The sequence below is a fragment of the Oncorhynchus gorbuscha genome, linkage group LG06 (assembly GCF_021184085.1).
Source record: "Oncorhynchus gorbuscha isolate QuinsamMale2020 ecotype Even-year linkage group LG06, OgorEven_v1.0, whole genome shotgun sequence".
Taxonomy (NCBI): domain Eukaryota; kingdom Metazoa; phylum Chordata; class Actinopteri; order Salmoniformes; family Salmonidae; genus Oncorhynchus; species Oncorhynchus gorbuscha.
The window spans coordinates 12929729-12952468 of NC_060178.1; the positions used below are offsets into that span (position 1 = coordinate 12929729).

The following is a 22740-nucleotide window of genomic DNA, read 5'->3' on the forward strand; positions in this document are numbered from 1 at the left end:
TAAAACGACACACATTAAGGCTGCAATTAGACAGGCAGGACTATAGTGCGCTGTGGTTAACGCTTCGAATGAGAACCCAAGGGTTGCCTGGCCCTTTGGATCTCCAAGAGATAATCAGGTGCATTGAAATACTAGTCCAACGTTGCAGGCGTTAAATAAATGGCTGAAAATACAGGGGGCGCAGATCAGGGTGCCTATATGAGAATTCATCGAGTGGGTAACCCTACCATCCGTTCTATTGGCCAACGTGCAATCACTGGAGAATAAACTGGATGAGCTCCGTTCAAGACTATCCTACCAACGGGACAATAAAAACTGTAATATCTTATGTGTCACAGAGTTGTGGCTGAACGACAACACGGATAATATACATCATCAGGACAGAACAGCTACGTCCGGTAAGACGAGGGGTGGGGGTGTGTGTCTACTTGCAAATAACAGGTGGTGTGCGATGTCTAATATTAAATTAGTCTTGGTGTATTGCACGCCTGAGGTAGAGTACCTGAAGATAAGCTGTAGATCACACTATATTTTTCATAGCCATCTATTTACCACCACAAACCGACGGTGGCACTAAGATGGCACTCAAGGAGTGGTATAAGCAAACAAGAAAATGCTCATCGATCAAGGTAATTGAAAAAAAGTTGTAAAAAACGCTTATTTTATTTCATAATATACACCATTTAAAACAGCCAAACTTTCGTCACAACGGTATTCAGTTAGTAAGAGACAGACATTCAGTAAATACTAGGATTAGTTTGTGCACATCTATATATTATCCAGACAGAAAAGAGAAATAGGCAAAATAACATTTAGATTTACAGCAATAAAGAAATGTAATAATTTATCGGAGCAAACCAGAAACTTTTCAATATATAAATTCAAACAAATACATCAGAAAGTTGGGCTGGACTATGGAACATATATATAGATTGATTCTTCATATTTTTAGACTGTTAAGAGTATTTATCTGGTCAATATGCCCGTGTATTATGTCTGTTTGTAACAGTGTGTTATGTCAAAATGTGATCGTCTTATAAATTGTTTTTTAATGTTTAAGGACTCTGGAAGATTAGTCCAAATGAGGACTAAAAAGCGATCCTAATAAAATAAAATCAAGTAGCGATGCTCCTAGTGGCCAGGGACTTTAATGCAGGCAAACTTAAATCAGTTTGACCTCATTTCTACCAGCATGTCACAAAACTCTTGACCACCTTTACTCGGCACACAGAGACACGTACAAAGCTCTCCCTCGCCCTCCATTTAGCAAATTTGGCCATAATTGTATTCTCCTGATTCCTGCTTAGAAGCAAAAACTAAAGCAGGAAGTACCAGTGACTCACTCAATACGGAAGTGGCCAGATGATGCAGATGCCACGCTTAAGGACTGTTTTGCTAGCACAGACTGGAATATGTTCCGGGATTCATCCAAGGGCATGATACCACCTCAGTCATCGGCTTCATCAATAAGTGCATCGATGACGTAATACCCCAACCAGAAGCCATGGATTACAGGCAACATCCACACCAAGCTAAAAGGCTAGAGCTGCCGCTTTCAAGGAGCGGGACACTAATCCAGACGCTTATACTCAGATGAACCATCAAACATCAATAAAGGACTAAGACTGAATCCTACTACACTGGCTCTGACACTCGTCAGATGTGGCAGGGCTTGCAAACTATTACAGACTAAAAAGGGAAACCCAGCCGCGAGCTGCCCAGTGATTCGAGCTATTGGTATTAGAGTGGACATCAAAGCCCTGACCTTGCTGTAGGCAGAACTGAAAAAGCGTGTGTGAGCAAGGAGGCCTACAAACCTGACTCCGTTACACCAGCTCTGTCAGGAGGAATGGGCCAAAATTCACCCATTTTTTGTGGGAAGTTTGTGGAAGGCTACCCAAAATGTTTGACCCAAGTTGAACAATTTAAAAGTCAATACTACCAAATACTAATTGAGTGTATGTAAACTTCTGACCCACTGGGAATGTGATGAAAGAAATAAAAGCTGAAATAAATCACTCTATTCTGACATTTCACATTCTTAAAATAAAGTGGTGATCCTAACTGACCTAAAACAGATCATTTTTACTTGGATTAAATTTCAGGAATTGTGAAAAACTGAATGTGGAGGAGTTAAAATGGAGTGTCGCCTTGCTAACATCTAAAAGTAGAAGTCGCAGGCTTTTTAAATTTCCCCTGAAAAACGGGACATCCGGTTGATGGGCTATGGACATAGACCTTTCTCTCAATGAGAGTCAATATCACAGATTATATTGGCCCTTATCCAAAATAAATAATCCAAAATAAATCATTAAAAAACAATGTCACAATCTTTGTTCAAAAAAACATTTAATTTGCTTTAGGAAAGAGGGATTACAGTACACACCGATTCATTCGGGTTAAGGTAACCAATTAAGAATAAATAACTGGCCATGTTAATAGAAACTCATACAGTCATTAAAATAGGAGATCAAGTCGCTCATCATAATTGTCTTTGTTGACATTCTCTTAAACCCCTCCTGGATGAATTAATTATTTCATCTTTAGGTTTGTAAGCAGCTCAGAGGAAGCAGTGTATCTCCTGACCTGGATGGCTTTCCCTTTTTGTTGTCCAGTTACCTCTTGAGCACAAGTTTACGATCAGCTTACCCCACTCTAAATTCTACCCTTAAAACCAATAAGAGGTGAAATAAAAACTGGCATTCGATCAGCGTTGAGGCAACTTTTCTTCCCCAAAAGTGTGCCGTGGAAAGTCAAGTTTTTTTTTTGTGCATACAAGTGGGAGGTGACCGTTCCAACACCTTCTGATGCTTGTCCACAACCCTGCTCACACTGAGAACTGTTGACATTATTTGACAGAATAGATTTGTGTTTTTCAATTGGAATATCACTTTTTAAAATAAAAGACATTGCATTGCAATAAGGCTAAAGTGGAGTGTATAAGAGATTGTGAACACAAACAAGGCACCATGATCGGTTCCCCTTTGGGAGAGTGGTTTGCCATCATCAGTTCTTTTGGCATGTGATTGGGAAACACAAGAACACTCTTTCCTGGAGTCTGGTTTGTGATGGGCACATTCCCAGACGTTCTCAGCTAGTTTAGCAGGAAACCAGACGCTTCCTATTTGTTTACGTATAATTATTTTTGTGTTGTAAAAATGAGCCTCTATAAAAAAAAAAAAAAAGTGTCAATCTATATATACTCTTCTGAAGGTAAGATATTTTGGTCCTCGAATGTCAAAATTAACAAAACACTACAGCTCTCGTGTTATAGTTTAGGACAAACTAAATAAGTGGAGATTGTAGCAAACAATGAGAAAAAACCTTGATTAGTGAGGGAGAGAGAGAGAATAGCCCCCATCTATCTAGGCACTTGTGTAGAGCTGAAAGGTCGGTGCTACAACCATATTGCTTATCATGCTTTGAGATCTAACAAAAGGGGTAAGGGGTGGTTTCTGGACAGGTCCTAAAGGGGCTAGGGGTGGTTTCTGGACAGGTCCTAAAGGGGCTAGGGGTGGTTTCTGGACATGTCCTAAAGGGGCTAGGGGTGGTTTCTGGACAGGGCCTAAAGGGGCTTGGGGTGGTTTCTGGACGTCGCTCTGGATAAGAGCGTCGGCTAAATGACTTAAATGTAAATGTAAATGTAATGGACAGGGCCTAACGGGGTAAGGGGTGGTTTCTGGACAGGGCCTAAAGGGGTAAAGGGTGGTTTCTGGACAGGGTCTTGAGCTTGAGGAGGAAGGGGGCGGATTTGAGGCACCACCCTGGGGTGTTCCGCTGCCCTTAAATAGGTGTATCTCGAGTTTTCTTGATAAGCAGAGTTTTTCTCAGGTGGAGTCATCTAGAAGTAGGGCACGGCAGTCAGCTTGTACCACTTGATCGTCTCCTTGCTGAGGTCGAAGTCTTTGAGTGTGAGCGTGACGCCGCCTAGGTAGCAGTTCTCTCTCAGCGACTCGGCACTGAGCACGCTCAGTTGTAGCTCCCGCAGCCCCAGGGTCTCCTTGCTGTAGCCACTGTACACCAGCTAAGGAGGTGGAGGTAGTCAGACTAGTTAGCAGCAGTTTGTATAAGTTAGATCAGTCACACAAGCAGATCAGGAGAACAGTGGCAGGGTAGCCTAGTGGTTAGAGTGTTGGACTAGTAACCGGAAGGTTGCAAGTTCAAATCCCCGAGCTAACAAGGTACAAATCTGTCGTTATGCCCCTGAACAGGCAGTTAACCCACTGTTCCTAGGCCGCCATTGAAAATAAGCATTTGTTTTTAACTGACTTGCCTAGTTAAATAAAGGTAAAATAAAAATAAATAAAAAACAAAGTGACACAGCAGGTCAGGACACAAAGTTGCTAACTATGACAAATTGCTACAGGGCCCTAATAGAAATGACCAACATGCTACACCGATTTCACTCACCATTTCGTTGAAAGTGGGATTCCTGGTCTTCCTGGATATCTTTGTTTTGCGCTTGGAGGTTTTGTGGGGGTCTGGGAGCAGGTAGGTTTTCACATAGGGGTTAGGGTCTGTCCCCTCCTCAGATACCTATGAGCAGGCGGATGTTAGTTAGTGGAGCATTAGCTAAGGCCAAACTGAGGATTCACATTCGTAATTCAATCCAATACAACTCTATTCATCCCATCAGGGGCAAATAAATGTTCCTTGAGATATGTTTAATGGTAAATGAACCACCACGCTGCCTTAGCCCCATCTGTACGGCTGAGGATAAACAGTATAAATTCATTATAAAAATGCTATAAGTTGAGTGGTGCGCTAGGTAGGATTGGGCCATGTGAGCCACTGTACTCACCAGGTCCCGGATGTGCATGACCATGATAAAGAGTGTGCTGTTCCTGTAGGACACGGACAGCTTCACCTCCCCCGCCACTCTGCCGGAGGTGGGGCTCAACGGTGGCTTATCTGCAGAACAAATCACTCTTTCAAAACTGTAGTGGCGACAATGGTCATACATAGAGAGAGTGGGCTCAGGTTTACCTGGTGCTCTGGCCGTCGTCTCCAATCCTTCCGTCTTGTCGTCTCTCGCGATCGGATGGAAGAATGTGTAGATAAGATCACACTGATAGAGAAAAAATTATCAGTGAAAATTGAGTGCGTTGGGCTTTTTAATTGTGTGTGTGTGTGTGTGGGGATGGATAGATGGATGTGGTGGTTAGGTGGGTGGGTGGATGGTAAGGTGGGTGGGTGGGTGGGTGGATGGATGGTAAGATGGGTGTGTGTGTGTGTGGGGATGGATAGATGGATGTGGTGGTTAGGTGAGTGGATGGATGGTAAGGTGGGTGGGTGGATGGTAAGGTGGTTAGGTGGGTGGATGGTAAGGTGGGTGGGTGTGTGTGTGTTTGTGTAAGTCACCTGTGTGACCTCTGTGGAACTCCTCAACAGGTTTTGAACATAACCGTTGAGCTCAATCTTCCTCTTGGCCGCCACGTCCTTGATGTGGGTACGGCCCAGCACCATCCTATTAGGGAACCTAGGGAGGGGATGGGGAAAGATTAGTGCACTAACAAGAAGGGTGCATCTGTGGTACAAGTGGGAGTTCCCTTTGGTGTATCTCCCACTTTGGCTTTCTAAGGTCCAATAAGGCAGACTTTCAACCTTCTCCACACGTGTGTCTGTCTGTGTGTGTGTGTCTGTGTGTACCCTGGCAGCTTCCACAGAGGGAAGAGGATGCAGAGCTTGTTGTGGAGCTCCTGGAACTCATCGAAGGTGCGGAAGAGAAACTGGGCCTCGCTCTGCCCCTCGCGCAGGAGCCTTACCACGTACGTCTACAGGAGGGGGAGGAGGAAGAGGAGGAATTTGAGCTCATCTTAGTCAGAATTCCATTAATGTTGTGACTTCTCTAATATAGTTTGATTTACACAAAGAACTGTGTATGCCAGATATGTGTTCTTCTGGCATCCTATAGGAAAGCTAGGCCCTGTCAGTGAAGGAACATTGAGACCATGGTGTATGAAAACACATCAGTAGACATGAATATATGTACATCTCTGGTTGGAGACTCACATAGTGCTTGTCGGGGTTGTATCTCTTCTGGAAGGAGAAGATGGAGGCATCGCGGATGCGTCCCTCCTGCTTCAGCGTGTAGGTCTTGGGGGAGAAGGACAGGATGGGCTCGTCGTTGGACGGTAGGCCAGAGAAGCGCAGCTGGGCCAGGTTGTGGATGAAGAAGTTGAACTTGGTGGCTACGCTGCCCAGGCTGGATTCGATCAACCTGGAGGGAGGGAAAGAAGGTTAAACTTCAGACAAAAGGGAGTATGTTGTTGAATTAATCTATTACACAGAGGAAGAAGAGAGGCAGGAGGTAAATGGTACATATAACATGGCTAATAGCAGCATTTCACATCAATGTTTTAGGCTAGTAACTGGGAGTTCTAAGGCGTTCATAATGTTATGTTGCGGTGATGTATATATACACACTAGATTACCAACAGGGGGTGCTGTTTTGAAGCCACTGTAAATCCATCATGGTACTCCACCACCATTGTAAAAAAACTATTTGGGAAGCTATAAAAATACATTCGTCTACATGTGTTTTTGCCACGTTTATTCTTAAGAAATCAAAAAATATATAAAACATTTTCTGGATGAAACATTGAATTTCACATTCCTGCTATAGAAACACATTGAATAACAGATTCCCTAGATGGAACAACAGTCCCCCAAAAAATCTAAAGGAAGTTAGGACAGACACTTCAGAACAATCTGAGAGATATAAGAAAGATCAGGAAAAACCTTATTTTAGGTACTAAACTTTCTCCATATATACACTTCCATTCATTTTTTAAACTGGCACTGGGGATATTCAGGTGGGTCTTGTGGGCTTCCCGTCATGTCAGAGTCTCAGCTCTCCACAGAGAGGTCATATTAGTGTGTAGCCCAAATCGATCAGACAGAAGTCAGACGAGTCTAGTGAGTGTCCTACAGCAAAACGGAGAACACCATCGTGTTTGTAAGTCTCAGCTTTCAAAAGATGAGTTTGACGGACGCTGCAGACGGACGCTACAGACATTTGTGAGAGACTGAATATCAAGATGTCTCATGGTAGGACAAACACCGCTCCAGCTCTGCCACTTTTCACCGCAGATGTCTCATGGTAGGACAAACACCGCTCCAGCTCTGCCACTTTTCACCGCAGATGTCTCATGGTAGGACAAACACCGCTCCAGCTCTGCCATTTTTCACCACAGATGCGGAAGGGTGATATTGGTGGATTGATACGCAGCCCATGCAAAAAAAACACATCTCTCTAGATTAAACAGACAGATTTGTATGGGGGTTTTATTATTATGTTAGATTTCTGAGGGAGCGCAACCATGAAAAGGCCAAGGGTTAAAGTAACCATTTTTAGAAAGTACTAATGTTACTGTCATCACTACAACAAAAAAGTTTGTCCTTGAAACATTTAAATGAAATACTATGGAATTCAATTCATTCCTACGGGGGACCGCTTTACTGGCTTCAAAGCCTCTCATTAGCCAATACATAGTATCAGCAATCCAGATATCATTACATTATTATTTTATAAAACCATTTAACAAAACAGAACATACAAAGACATCACACAAACATGAAATACGTCACACCTGCCCAGACCCTGTGGTGGTTATTTCTGTATTATCAAATGAGGAGAGAAACGCATCACACAAGTTTACACTTAAACCAAATCTTTACTCACTTATTAATGAGGGAGCAGGTCAATAAAACACACACAAGGTGGATTGAGTGCTTGAATAATACAGAGACGCAAGCGGTTTATATAGTAACTCAAGAACTGCTTAGTCTTAGTTGTTCCACCCCTCCCCAGCAAATCAAGGCATCATAAGCTTCCTTGTTGTCTTCTTGTGACCAGGTGTATCGGGTCATAGTGAACAAACAAGTGATAAGGGCAGTTCCGTTTACTCCCTTCTCCAAGCTAGCCTTCGTTCTCTTCCATCTCCCCACAGCTGTGCCCTTGGGAAGATAGTAAATGAAAAGGATGGGCTGAAGAACTGTGGTCACTTCTCAGAGGCTCTTTGTCATTTGCCGTGTGATCAGGTTACTCAGAAGCAGAGACACTGAAACTATACAGGTCTATCTGTTCCTCAAGCTTATCTCTATCTCATGTCCTTGACTACAATACCAGCTGTGGGGAGTGAACGTGGAAGAGAAGAACCATCCTCTCTCAGAAGCACAGCATTGGCACTAAAGATACGACTTTACAATTTGTTGAGCATGTTAAATTGTTAACTATTAATATTAAACAAAATCAGGTAAATAGTGATTTCTCTCTCACAACCCTTCTCCAAGGCCCGCATTACTCTCCACCACATGGTGTCAAAACGCACCATAATGTTTCTATCCATCGCCCACACACTTTCAACACTTAGATAAAGAATTTGACCCTTCCATTGTGTTAATGACACAGAGGATTGGTTGCAGTCCAGGGTTTATATACATCATTGTTATGCTGCCACCAGCTGGGCATTGTGGGGAAAGTCCACAGTTTCCCACTATTCCATTTCAGCCAAGTTATATTTCATTTGAGACTACTGATTGCTTTTTTCAAGTGAAACGAATTCAAGCTCCTAAACAGAGTAAGAGTTTAAGGTGCATTTTGCACTGCAAGGCAGAACAATGGCTGTGACAGAGGCTCAAAGTAGAGCAGTGCAACTTGTTTCAAGATAATCACCAGAGAGTTTGTGGGAAAACAAACACTTGACAGACAGCACCTGGTGAAGATGATGGCCTCTAATATAATATATTATGTTGAAGGTAGATTGCGCTTCCTATTTGGCCTTCTTTTGAAGACTACTCATTAAGAAATGCTAGCGGCCATGACTCAAGCCAAACGAGTTGTCTTGAGGTTGTGTTATGTTTGCACTTCGTACCCTGGGAGGTACTGTTGTTTGTCCATCTCCTGAGTACTGTTGCAAAATTCCCGGACCTTTCAATAAATTCGCTGGTTGTCCCGAGATCCTGGTTGGACGATTCCCGGAATCAGGATGGAATAAGCAACCCTAAGTCACCGTAGCAACGTTCTGAAAATAGTCACTTAGAATTAAGCTACGATAAAAAAAAATGTTTTAAATGGAATTAATTTAGACATTTTTGAAGAGGTCTTAGTCGCACAATTTTACATCTAGCTAATGTTTTTGGTGCAGTATTTCTCAAGTGAAAACATTTGCAGGAAAAACTAGACTGTGCACTGCATATAGTCAATCGAGTCGGGAAAGTCTGGCTGCACGCTCAAGACTGATTGCTGAGAACAATAACATGTCTACAACTTCCTCATCAGCGGTCCAAGTATCGTAAATAAAGCACAAGCTACATGATATTTATCAGTGCCCAAAATCACTAGCTGGCAAGCTAAGTTCCAACTCCGTGTCTGTTCATGAAGCTAGCAAATAGTAACTAGCAAGCACATTGAGCAAGCCAGACCACAATCAACTTATCAAGTCCCTGGCGAGTGGCGACGTGTGCTTCAGTGCCATTTTGTTTTTTACAACTTTCTCACTATCTATTAATAACAGAGTATGCGTCTGTCTGGCAGTGTTCCATATCAGGTTGGGGGGGAAAACAACATGTTCGCAAATGGGTTTTGGAATATTGACAAGTTGCTGTTAGGTGTGTTCTGATTGTTTCAATTCTCAAGTGATTGACACTAGAGTCAATCAGCCAGTGGCCAACCCATGAAGGGTTTAGGGCCAAGGGTTATTTCAACATGACATTGGCGATGTGTTTGTTGTCTTAGGTAAACAAGTCAGAGGGGCTGTGTAATGGGCAGGTCTGTCTCACTCTCAGGAGGTTCTGTCTGCTATATGATTGGATAGAGCACATGCAGCTGTTACTGGGCATGATCGTAACCCATACCCAATACCTCAGTAAATTGTGACACAGTCACACAAAAGTGTTTTGTGCGAGAGACTAAGACTAAAACAATCCTATTAACACTAGAATGAATGTTTCTGACCAGGGGTTGGAACCCAAAGTATTTTCCAATCATTTAGTTCTGAACAGAACCATTCTTTTTTTCATTCTGTTCCACTCTTCAGTACAGCAAAATAAAGTTCTGAACCGGTTCAAAAGTAAGTTTATATCCTTCCCTTCTGTACCTTTTTTTTTTTTTTGGGGGGGGGGGGGGGGGGGCTTGACACTAAGTTACTTAACCAAACTTTGTGGATAGAGCAGCTTGCTATGGCGTGGGCACGTTATTTACATGCATTGGACAGACAAGTGTAGGACGCAAGATGCAACTGAAATTTTACAGGTGGGGAGAAGGCGAAAGAGGGTGGAGGAGAATGGCTTTGGCCTGAAGCGCTGGGAATCTTCTTGTTATGACATGCATTATCTGAATAAGGCCCACAGAATTATACCTACGGAGGACCGGTTTCTATGGAGGAACGTTGAATGTCTTTGTTGGACCAAAACTAGCTAGCTAGCTTTTCTGTAGAGCGGCACCAGAATAATAAAATGAAAACACGTCTTACCTTTTTGAAGTTAATAAATCCAATGTGAAATGTGAACTTTAGTATCCTAGCTTTGAAAAAGTTAATCCATTCTCTGATTAAAAATATCTCTCCACAGAGTCACACTTGTAACGTCAGTATTATTCTAGTAGAGGGGGCGGGGCAGGAAGCTCACAGAGGCAAAGATTTTCAACTGGCAGGCAGACACTGGATTAGTTTGAGCTCTTTGCATAGGTGCTTTGTTGCATTTTTGTGCCCAGAACGTAAAATAACATGAATGACCGTTTCCCATCCTTTTAAAATAATGCTTCTGTTGGGAAACAGTGTAGATCACAGTCATTCCCGGTTTTGATTCTGTTCCTCAAAATATTACGTTATTTTCCGGTTTGGTTCCTTGTACCGGTTCCAACCCCTGTTTTTGACTATATCGATGCCACATAGGCTGTTTAAACCAGATAAGTTGGTTCATAAGGGGCAGTTGATCGTTAATATATGGTAATATGTGTCTCTATGTACCTGGTGAAGAAGATGGTGGCCTCTGCGTCGGTGGTCTGGGGCTGCAGAGCGTCGTATACATACTTCAGGTCCTGATTTCCCGTCAGCTCTGGTAGGCCTGACAACGTCATCTGTCAATCACACACACACACGTGAATTTGTTTTGGTTTGAGACAGTAAAAAACGGTTTTATAATTGCAAATGCAATACATTATAATGTACAACGAAATGATTTAGTAACAAAAGACTATAAGAACCAATGATTTGAGGAAGGTAATACTGTAGCCAGCAAGGTTTGATTCGAGGCTAGAGTAGAACATTTGAATCCCTAAGATAAAACTCAAGAAATTCCTTGGGCCATCACCAAGGTCAAACAAAAATAATTACCCAGGCAACAGGAGAGTAATCATTACCAGTTATTTACTAGGCTGGCATCACACTTTTAAAAACACTTATTTCATGAAGCAGTCTCTTTTTTTTTTTTTTTTTTTACCTTTATTTAACCAGGCAAGTCAGTTAAGAACATATTCTTATTTTCAATGACGGCCTGGGAACAGTGGGTTAACTGCCTGTTCAGGGGCAGAACGACAGACTTGTACCTTGTCAGCTCGGGGGTTTGAACTCGCAACCTTCCAGTTACTAGTCCAACGCTCTAACCACTAGGCTACGCTGCCGCCTCTGTGACCCATCCATCCGTCAGTGGTCCTGCGACTGATCTATCTTTCAGCTGTCCTGTGCACCTTGGCCTCCATTGGTGTGAATTATTTGTCATGCAAACTCAAGAAATGCCAGGTAAATTCCTATAAAAGGCCAATGTAGTTATACGACTTGAACTTGGTCTTAACTAGTCTGGTCCCAGATCTGGTTTTGTTCCATTTCCGACTCCTTTGGTCGTTGTCACGTTAAATGTTTGGCATGACAACAACCATAGGAGTAGGCTATACAGTACATGCTGATCTGGGACCAGGATAGAACTGGAACTTGACAGCAGAGTTTTAGTTATTACCAGGGAGAGCAGGTTGAGGATGAGGCCTGAGTGTTTGCGGATGAGGTTGTAGGCCTGGGAGCACAGGTCCACAAACAGCTGGAATCGACTGGTGGGCCTCTCTCCCCCGTTGATCACGTAGGCCATGTCAGAGGTAAGCACAAATGGAGCACGGTCCCTGGGAGAAAGGGGAGGGAGAGAAAGACTCAATAAAACATGGGACACATGTAACCTGGTTAAATGGTGAGCATAGCGTTCAGTCTGGTTTAAAGCTGGGATCCTTAAATGGTGAAACTGACACGTCTGTTTGCAATATTACAACAAAGTTACTACAAACCACAAACTAAGTTCTCTTCCCTCAGACGTTGACGTGCGATAGAACAGCAGAATATCGACTGCACATGTTTCTACCACGACACTCCTCACCTCCACTTTGTCAACTGAACTAAAACAACAGCGGTGGGGCGGACACTGTTTCCACCCACTGCAGAGTCTGGGCCTACATGTCATTTTGTATGGACAGCTGAGAACAACCTACTTTCTGGCTTCCCAGGTCTAAGTCAGAGAAAGAACACTCAGGCCCCATCTGGAGTGCAAATGGTTCTCGGGGGAGCACACGTCCTTGTTGTCAATAAACCTTTACTTCTAGTATTTTAACTAAGCACACACTTGACTTTTACTAAGGAGTGGGAAGAAACAGTAAAAGTTAGGGGGGAGGGAGTGTGCTAGTGGGTCAGATTTGTTAGCACTGTTGCATGGTGATCTGGAGGAAGCAGCGTACCCATGTTAACACTGTTACAACGTGGGTTCTGGAGGAAGCAGGTTACCCATGCTAACACTGTTACAACCTGTGTTCTGGAGGAAGCAGGTTACCCATGCTAACACTGTTACAACGTGTGTTCTGGAGGAAGCAGGTTACCCATGCTAACACTGTTACAACGTGTGTTCTGGAGGAAGCAGGTTACCCATGCTAACACTGTTACAACGTGTGTTCTGCAGGAAGCAGGTTACCCATGCTAACACTGTTACAACGTGTGTTCTGGAGGAAGCAGGTTACCCATGCTAACACTGTTACAACGTGTGTTCTGCAGGAAGCAGGTTACCCATGCTAACACTGTTACAAAGTGTGTTCTGGAGGAAGCAGGTTACCCATGCTAACACTGTTACAACGTGGGTTCTGGAGGAAGCAGGTTACCCATGCTAACACTGTTACAACGTGTGTTCTGGAAGAAGCAGGTTACCCATGCTAACACTGTTACAACGTGTGTTCTGGAGGAAGCAGGTTACCCATTGTTACAACGTGTGTTCTGGAGGAAGCAGGTTACCCATGCTAACACTGTTACAACGTGTGTTCTGGAGGAAGCAGGTTGCCCATGCTAACACTGTTAAACGTGTGTTCTGGAGGAAGCAGCATACCCATGCTAACACTGTTACAACGTGTGTTCTGGAGGAAGCAGCGTACCCATGTTAACACTGTTACATGTGTTCTGAAGAAGCATCTTAGACCACCACAGGTAACATTCTTACCTTTTGAAGCTGCCGAACATCTGGGCGTGGCCCAGAAACTTGCCAAAGTCGATGTGGAACATGTGACCGGTGGAACGCAGCATGATGTTGTCGTTGTGGCGGTCGCAGATACCCAGCACGTAGGTGGCCACGCAGCAGCCCGCACAAGAGTAGATGAAGTTCTCCGAAGCCTGGACACACACACACACACACAGAGAGGGTCAGAGAGTCGTCGTCAGATACACAACATTTTCACACTATCATGCCGAGCCAAACCAAACTATGCTGGATTGGATTTCTTTTGGTTCACATTGCCCTCTTCAGCACTGTTCCAGCAACTATGGTGGACGTGTAACCAGGGCAGCTCAGAACAGCTGGACTTGGAGCCATTCAGCTCAGTGTGAAAAGCCCTACAGTATCTTGTCCTCAATCCAAAAGGAACTCGGAACACTGAGCTAATGCTCAATAGAGATCTGCATACGTAAATTGGGACTTTCAGCTGAATCATGCATTGATATCAAGGACAAATCAGTGAGTAATATATGCATATTGAATACAGACAAGAAATAAAGCGTAGAAGTCATCATCAGTTGTTCATCTACCCAACACCACCCTCTGTAGGAGTCTGTGTTAGGGTTAAAAGGTCAGAGGGTAAAGTTTCTGGGTCAGACAGTTACCTTGTCGTACTCGTCCTCAGCGGGGTTGTACTTGCGGAGCCACTCCGCCAGGGGCTTGTCCTTAAAGGAGCCCGTCACTCCGTACTCGGCCTGGATCTTTCTCAGGGTGTCGGAGGACGGCACCAGCTCCACCATTCCTGGCAACACACATACAGAACCACGTCAAAACTGCAGGCATGGCATGAGTACACATTTATAAATTAGTAAACCGGATGTAATATGACGCAGAGAACCAAGTTCATCAGCAATCATCTAACAATCACCCATTGGCAGTGACATCCACTTTGAGTTTTATAATGGCCAGAATGGAAGAATCAGCGCCACAGACGTTGTGATGAGGACAAACAGGTTTCAGTAAGTTTCATTCAAATCAGAATGATTTAGCTGGTGATTTGAGTGTGAGTTCTAGTCTGTGTGTGTAGTACCGTTGTCTTTCCCGGTGGAAATGCATTTGAAGTTGACGATGCGCAGGTCCAGTCCCTCCTGAAGCCAGATGCGGTCCATGACCCGGATCATCTGCAGAGCCAGCATGTCCTGCCTCAGGTCCTCTCCCACCTAGTAGACCACACACACATTAGTTACCATCCACAGAGACGTATTATAATATTCTCATTAAGGAGTTTCATTCCATCTATGTGTCTGCAAGTCTGGTCAAACAAAGACTCTCGTACACATTCTATCGTCAGGGTCTGGTGTTATATTATGCCACCAGGTGGTGCCGTTTCAACTATGAAAGACAATGCAAACGAGTGCAGTAACTGATCTCTTCCCTATGGGGAAAATAATGGACAATGCAGCGTTAATATAATAATATATGCCATTTAGCAGACGCTTTTATCCAAAGCGACTTACAGTCATGTGTGCATACATTCTACGTATGGGTGGTCCCGGGGATCGAACCCACTACCCTGGCGTTACAAGCGCCATGCTCTACCAACTGAGCGTTGATATTAAGCTGTTATAGCATCAAAACACAAAGGGAACTCTTTAGAATGTATTCCTGCATTCCTTAAAGCTTCAAATACTCCAGAAGGAATGGTGAAGTCATGCAGAGAATGTGTTCTAGAACATGTCAAGGTATTTCATGGATTACTTAGTATTACATGTGATAAATTGCTTGTCTATGGAACTTTGCATCTTTTCAGACTCTGGTGCCATAGAAACAGAATCTAGTCGTCTAATCTGATAGCTATTTCTATGTGTGGACCCCCATTCACAAAATGTGGCCAGAATAGGAGTGTTAATATAGTTTCAGCTATTTACAAGGCAAAACTGGTCCTAGATCAGCACTCTAAATATATCCCAGGTGTGTTTAAAGTAGGAATGCTGATCTAGGATCAGCGTGTCCCAGCCACCCACCTTGAACATGACATTGATCTCCTCTCCCAGAGGGTCGGAGTTCACCAGGGCCAGCTTCAAGGGCACCGCGTTGGAGTTGAAAAAGGAGCACGACTGTACATACACACGTGCGCAAACACACACACAAAGAGAGAGCCCCTGTGGTTAGTTATACAAGCATTCCTTTGTCCCTGGGAGCACTAGCCTGCTTTAGGGAGACAAAGGGCGGATTTTATTCAACGAGGGGGCATCGCCTTGGCTTGTCTGGTATGAGATTGTGGTCAGATACACCGCTGAGCAAAACACATACTCCAACAACAAATACAAACACACTTGCCCAGCGGTGAGAAACGTGGCCGTGAGAATGGAGCAAAACACTCAGACAGGAAAAGAGGAGCAATCGGGGACAGCACACACACACACACACACACACACACACACACACACACACACACACACACACACACACACACACACACACACACACACACACACACACACACACACACACACACACACACACACACACACACACACACACACACACACACACACACAGTATTCTAGTCAACGGCCTCTTACAAAAGAGGTGGTGGGGGTAACTGAAGTAACCTGTAGATGAAGTGCCAGTCAGCGTTTGGATGGTAGAGGTTATGGTGACATCACCAGTCACTAGGACGACTACATTATGTGTCAGGGTTCACCGAACATCCATATGCATTGGGTGCGAAACACATTAGGACGGCTACCCACAGGGCTCAGTCATATTTACATGATTGTAATTAGTCTTAACAGAAGATAAATTATCCTAAGCAAAACATTGCCTTGTCTTGGATAGTACTAACATGGTCTAGAGACGCTCCATGTCAAAACATATAAATCAGAAATAAATATAATTTAAAAAAGAAAACATAATTTAGCCTAGAATAACAAGTCACCAGTAATAAAACAACATCAAAATATAAGTGTCTAAAATCATTTGAGAACAACCTGTCTTACAGGCTATTTGTATGACCATTTTCATTACTAAATAACAAAACACAGCTGTTTACAAATACAATCTAGGCCTCTAGTTGAATCTATGTAATTTAGAATCTAATTTCATTTAGCCTAGGCATGAACCTTTTAATTAGGCCTAACAAATAACAAAACATGGTCGTCTATGAACACAAGGACCGGCCCAGTCATGGCTAGAATGGATCCAGCTTTTTTTCAAATGAACGTCAGATTTCACTTTTTGTAGCAGGTTAGGAGAACTTACACAGCAGGTTAGGATAATTAGCGTGGCAGGTTAGGATAATTAGCGTAGCAGGTTAGGATAATTAGCGTAGCAGGTTAGGATAATTAGCGTAGCAGGTTTGGATAATTAGCGTAGCAGGTTAGGATAATTAGCGTAGCAGGTTAGGATAATTAGCGATGCAAGTTAGGAGACAGGTTAGGAAAAGGGTTAGTGTTAGCTAAAGTGCAACAGACAAGTTATGTTAATTTGACAAAAGCTGGATGCCTTCACCACAGCAGTGGAAAGAGGATACTTACGCGGCCATAAAATTAAGAAACTATATGTAAATAAACTAAATGTATTAAGGCTGGTTCATTGAGCTTATTTTTGTGAAATGAAGCCATGCATTTATGAGAGCACTTGATTCCAAAGTTCAAATTTTATCTCACCCATTACAGTTCTACTTGTCGTTAATACATGATGTTTACTGTAATTTGAACAATCGTGTGGTCGTGACTCGTGTCATGTGGCTTATTGATAACAACTCGGGTTCCTACTATAGGCATATGGCTGCCTAGTGATTGCAACATTGTAACGCCGCTGTGAATAGTTGGCAACGATGTTTCGTTTCCAAGTGCAACTGAATAAGCTCAACTGAAATGCACCAATTGCGCATGATACAGATCATTACTCTAGTCTAGGGCTGTCCAACTCTTTTCCTGGAGATCTACTGTCCTGTAGGTTCTGTCCAACCCTCTTCCTGGAGATCTACCATCCTGTGGGTTTTCAGGACAGTAGATCTCCTACAGGACAGTAGATCTCCAGGAAGAGGGGTTGGACAGAACCTACAGGACAGTAGATCTCCAGGAAGAGGGGTTGGACAGAACCTACAGGACAGTAGATCTCCATGAAGAGGGTTGGACTGAAAACCTACTTGACAGTAGATCTCCAGGAAGAGGGTTGGACTGAAAACCTACAGGACAGTAGATCTCCAGGAAGAGGGATGGACTGAAAACCTACAGGACAGTAGATCTCCAGGAAGAGGGGTTGGACAGAAAACCTACAGGACAGTAGATCTCCAGGAAGAGGGTTGGACAGAACCTACAGGACAGTAGATCTCCAGGAAAAGAGTTGGGCAGCCCTGCTCTAGTCTATCAATCCATTCCAAATCTTTAAACTATACATGAGACAGGGGTGGCATATGTTGGTCTTGCCTAGGGCGGCAGCAGAACTGCTAGAAAAGGGCCTGAGGAAAACAATTTGCCTCTAATTTACTTGCGTTTGCAGAGGACATTGGCCTGCTCAAAGTGAGCTGCTGCTGTTGGGAAATCAAAACTGTCCAACTCCTTGGAGCAGCTTGATGCACATCAGCCTTGTTACCTTGTACTCAAGAAGGAGCGATCTGGAGGCTGTCTTTACTCTGTTTTGAAGAAAGAATCCCCTCTCTGATTTTTTCAGGCAATTTGGCGGGCAACTATTTATTTTTATTTAAAATCAGCCAAAAGCTGGCTAACAGAAACCCTGGTATGGGTCATAATCCATATGTTGTTGAGATGGTAAAAATGATTTTGATGGTCAAATGGGCATTTGCAGAGTGAATGGTCAAGCTTTGGGTCACTCTTTCCATTGGTGGACAATGGTCTTACCTTGATATTAAGTTGTTTGGCCTCCAGGCTGGGGCTGAGGGGCAGCCTGCAGCTGTTCTTCTGGAAGAATGACTGCATCCTCTCCAGACCCTCCTGGAGCACCACCTGGACACACACAAATAGTTGAATTACTGTCAACCAATTAACATTTGACAGCGCTTTATTTCATCGTTTAGCTGATATTTACAACGGAATTACAAGGTAAAAATTGGAAAATTAAACATTTTTTAAATAACTGGTACCAAATGAAATAAAAGTGATTTTAACCCCTTCAGTCCCGAGACCCCAGCAAAAATCCTATTTTAATATATCTGCCTTTCAGTTAGCGGCATGCCCAGCCCTTATATTTAGCTTCACAATTAAGTGTTTTATCATTTTCCTTTCAGGACAACCAACCAGGGCTAAAAGTAGAACACAACCCTATTTGACAAACAGTTGCATTCATGAGTTTTATTGACAAATGTCAATAAACAAAATAAAGTCTGCTCAAAATGAATTTACATGAATGCTGTAAGCACAGAAATTGTTTGCTGAGTGGGAAATTAATATCCAACTAGTCAGTGACAACTCTGTGGCGTTTGTGACAGCAACTATGTGAACTTAAAGTATTATAGACACTATGTCCAGGGATTTCCTTTTATCTTCTACGTAGAAGAACCCTGTACCTTCTAACAACTTTTATGTAGCTTGTGAGCGTCATAGAGCAAAACATGTTACATGTGCATGTTCGATAGAGTCTCAGCTTTTCATAGACAGCTTTTAGTAGTTTGTAATTCAAACCATTCTGGCCCCGGGTCCCATCCGAGATCCGCCCTCGTCTCACAAACACCGCTCTAGCTCAGCCCCGGTAAATTACACAGACGGTTGGTTGGTACCAACGGATGCCCGAAGAAATAGACAAGTTCTACAGCTCAAACTCACAATGTTGAAAAGGGGTTTCAAATCAAATCAAATGCATTTATATAGCCCTTCGTACATCAGCTGATATCTCAAAGTGCTGTACAGAAACCCAGCCTAAAACCCCAAACAGCAAGCAATGCAGGTGTAGAAGCACAGGTTTGAGGTCCTAAATCACACGGGCGGGACTCATTGGGTTAACAGGACATCCCTACCATAAGTAAATACAAGATGAACAGCTGACTGTAAAATAAAGTGTTAACAAGCCCTTTTAGAGGCTCCCTGAGGTATAGGTTGGACATTCTAGTAGTGTTTCCTAGCCCCATCACCTGTCGTGTGGAGCCCCCGGCCTGCCGGACCTTCTCGGCCAGCTCCCCCAGCAGAGTGACCAGGCGGGTCTGTTTGTCCAGCTCATCCCGGAGGCCGGCCCCACACAGACACAGCAGGGACCCCAGCACTTGGTCGTACCTCCGGCCAAACGCAGGGTCTAGAACTGCATCTCTCAGTAGCCTGGTGGGGGAGAGAGGATCCGAGTACAATGGGATCAGACAAAGCAGTTGATATCGCTAATAGCTCCGTAGAGATTACTGTGGCTTTTTAGATACAATATTCTTACTACATGTAGTCCTACGACAGCTCCCAGCCTAGATACTGACTTAAAATGATCTGTTTTGGGTGTCCGGGACAAGCATACTACCTCCGGTTCCATAAAGGTCCTGACCACTTAGCAGAGGCCATGTATATCTATACACTATGCGACACAATATATTATACTTAATAAACAAGGTCCGTGGGGGTGTGGTATATTGCCAATATATCATGACTAAAGGCTGTCCTTATGCACGAAGCAACGCAGAGTGCCTGGACACAGCCCTTAGCCATAGTATATTGGCCATATACCACAAACCCCCGAGGTGCCTTATTGCTACTATAAACTGTTTACCAATGTAATAAGAGCAGTAAAAAGTGTTTTGTCATACCCATGGTATACGGTCTGATATACCACAGCTGTCAGCCAATCAGCATTCAGGGCTTGAACCACCCAGTTTATAATATGCTATGCTATGTTCTATACACCATATTATATACTATCCTACTAGTTCAGTGGGTGGAGACTCACCAGTACAGGTAGTGGGCGATACTGACGTTGCCCTGTGCTCTGGACAGTAGGAACATGACCAAGGCATTCTTTAGGTGACACTCAAACTTCAGGGCCTGAGAGAGCCAAAAGAACAGGGACAAGGAGATGGGGTGAGGAAAGCATTCAGAGTCACTAACAAACTGATTTCCTGTGCGTGGGTGCGTGTGTATATACACACTAGACTGTTTACCTGCACTAGCTGAGGCAGGTAGTCGGCCAACTCGTCATCACTGCTGGATTCGATCCAGCTGACAGCCACACTCCTCACCTCTGTGTCAGCAAACCTGCAGGACAGAAACAAAGACCGACAGAGTGACCTTCAACCCATGTTCCTTGCAGTAAAGTACAATCTGACTGTCTACCATTTATTGAACAGGAGTCAAACAGGTGATTTAAGTAGTATAGGTTACATTCTCTTAGCTCTCAAGCTAACACACACAGAAATATAAAAGACTCCTGTGATATCAACTTGCACCTCCCATTTTACAAATCAAACTTTTCTATTGGCCATAAATCAAACTCGAGCTCTCTCAAACAACTTCTCTCAACGTCTCAAAAAAGTGTATCAAGTGTTCAAGAGAATCTGCGTGCATGTGTACGCCTCACGTACTTAGAGTGAAGCAGCTCCAGGGCACAGACTGGTTGAAGCGAGGGCCAGTGATGGAGAAGGGAGTGGATCTCAGCCATGCTGCCCCAGTCCCAGCTGGGGGCGCTGGCCAGCACCTTGGGCAGGCTATGGGTGTGGGCCCGGCAGTGGTGCCGCTGATCCCACAGCAGCTGGCGGTCGGCCCGCGTCAACCTGGAAGAGGAAGGGAAGAGGGAGAGGCATAAACAAAATCAATCTTTTTTTTAAACACTTTTTTTCTCCCCAATTTCATGGTATCAAATTGGTAGTTACAGTCTTGTCTTATCGCGGCAACTCCCGTACGGACTCAGGAGAAGCGAAGGTCGAGAGCCGCGCGTCCTCCAAAACACAACCCAACCAAGCCGCACTGCTTCTTGACACAATGCCCACTTAACCCGGAAGCCAGCTGCACCAATGTGTCGGAGGAAACACCGTACACCTGGCGACAACCGTGTCAGTGTACACTGCGCCCGGCCTGCCACAGGAGTCGCTAGTGCGTGATGGGACAAGGACATCCCTGCCGGCCAAACCCTCCCCTAACCCGGACAACGCTGTGCCAAATGTGCGCCGCCCCCGGTCACGACAGAGTCTGATGCAGTGTCTTAGACCACTGCGCCACTCAGGAGACCCCCACTATCCATCTTTATTGATTGGTCATATAGAGACAATGGGAAATGTTAATTTCGCTATTACAGTACCCCCTCATACTTTACCCCTCATACTGTACATACACATGACCGGCTGGGAACAGCACAGGGTCCACCACAGAGCAGGTTAGGGGTTAGGCTGGGAGCTGCACAGAGGAGGTTAGGGGTTAGGCTGGGAGCAGCACGGAGGTTAGGGGTTAGGCTGGGAGCAGCACAGAGGAGGTTAGGGGTTAGGCTGGGAGCAGCACAGAGGAGGTTAGGGGTTAGGCTGGGAGCAGAACAGAGGAGGTTAGGGGTTAGGCTGGGAGCAACACAGAGGAGGTTAGGGGTTAGGCTGGGAGCAACACAGAGGAGGTTAGGGGTTAGGCTGGGAGCAAGGGGTTAGGGGTTAGGCTGGGAGCAACACAGAGGAGGTTAGGGGTTAGGCTGGGAGCAACACAGAGGAGGTTAGGGGTTAGGCTGGGAGCAACACAGAGGAGGTTAGGGGTTAGGCTGGGAGCAACACAGAGGAGGTTAGGGGTTAGGCTGGGAGCAACACAGAGGAGGTTAGGGGTTAGGCTGGGAGCAACACAGAGGAGGTTAGGGGTTAGGCTGGGAGCAACACAGAGGAGGTTAGGGGTTAGCCTGGGAGCAACACAGAGGAGGTTAGGGGTTAGGATGGGAGCAACACAGAGGTGGTTAGGGGTTAGGCTGGGAGCAACACAGAGGAGGTTAGGGGTTAGGCTGGGAGCAACACAGAAGAGGTTAGGGGTTAGGCTGGGAGCAACACAGAGGAGGTTAGTGGTTAGGCTGGGAGCAACACAGAGGAGGCTAGGGGTTAGGCTGGGAGCAACACAGAGGAGGTTAGGGGTTAGGCTGGGAGCAGCACAGAGGAGGTTAGGGGTTAAGTGTAGAGGTCGACCGATTAATAGGTATGGACGATTAATTAGGGCCGATTTCAAGTTTTCTTAACAATCGGAAATCTGTGTTTTTGGACACCGATTTGGCAGATTTATTATTTTCAACGAGGAACTGCCTTGTTCAGGGGCAGAACAACAGATTTTTACCTTGTCAGCTCGGGGATTCAATCTTGCAACCTTACAGTTAACTAGTCCAACGCTGTTATGCGAA

At 44.5% G+C, this 22740-nt stretch overlaps 1 protein-coding gene across 2 annotated transcripts in view; it reads right to left on the bottom strand.

Moving 5' to 3' along the window:
- Positions 1 to 2329: 2329 nt before the first annotated feature.
- The window catches only part of LOC124037555 (phosphatidylinositol 4-phosphate 3-kinase C2 domain-containing subunit alpha-like), an 85180-nt gene continuing 64769 nt past the window's right edge, over positions 2330 to 22740 (bottom strand). For both annotated transcript variants that reach the window (XM_046352368.1, XM_046352367.1), the window contains exons 17-34: positions 20969 to 21157; positions 20549 to 20642; positions 20338 to 20432; positions 19547 to 19727; positions 18321 to 18425; positions 15477 to 15569; positions 14543 to 14672; positions 14118 to 14254; positions 13462 to 13631; positions 11956 to 12112; positions 10971 to 11080; positions 6013 to 6220; positions 5650 to 5774; positions 5362 to 5479; positions 4987 to 5068; positions 4802 to 4911; positions 4411 to 4536; positions 2330 to 4024 (exon numbers count right to left, since the gene is read on the bottom strand). In XM_046352368.1, the coding sequence (XP_046208324.1) occupies positions 3842 to 4024; positions 4411 to 4536; positions 4802 to 4911; positions 4987 to 5068; positions 5362 to 5479; positions 5650 to 5774; positions 6013 to 6220; positions 10971 to 11080; positions 11956 to 12112; positions 13462 to 13631; positions 14118 to 14254; positions 14543 to 14672; positions 15477 to 15569; positions 18321 to 18425; positions 19547 to 19727; positions 20338 to 20432; positions 20549 to 20642; positions 20969 to 21157 (2413 nt within the window). In that variant the 3' untranslated portion in view covers positions 2330 to 3841. The remainder of the gene's footprint in view (positions 4025 to 4410; positions 4537 to 4801; positions 4912 to 4986; positions 5069 to 5361; positions 5480 to 5649; positions 5775 to 6012; positions 6221 to 10970; positions 11081 to 11955; positions 12113 to 13461; positions 13632 to 14117; positions 14255 to 14542; positions 14673 to 15476; positions 15570 to 18320; positions 18426 to 19546; positions 19728 to 20337; positions 20433 to 20548; positions 20643 to 20968; positions 21158 to 22740) is intronic.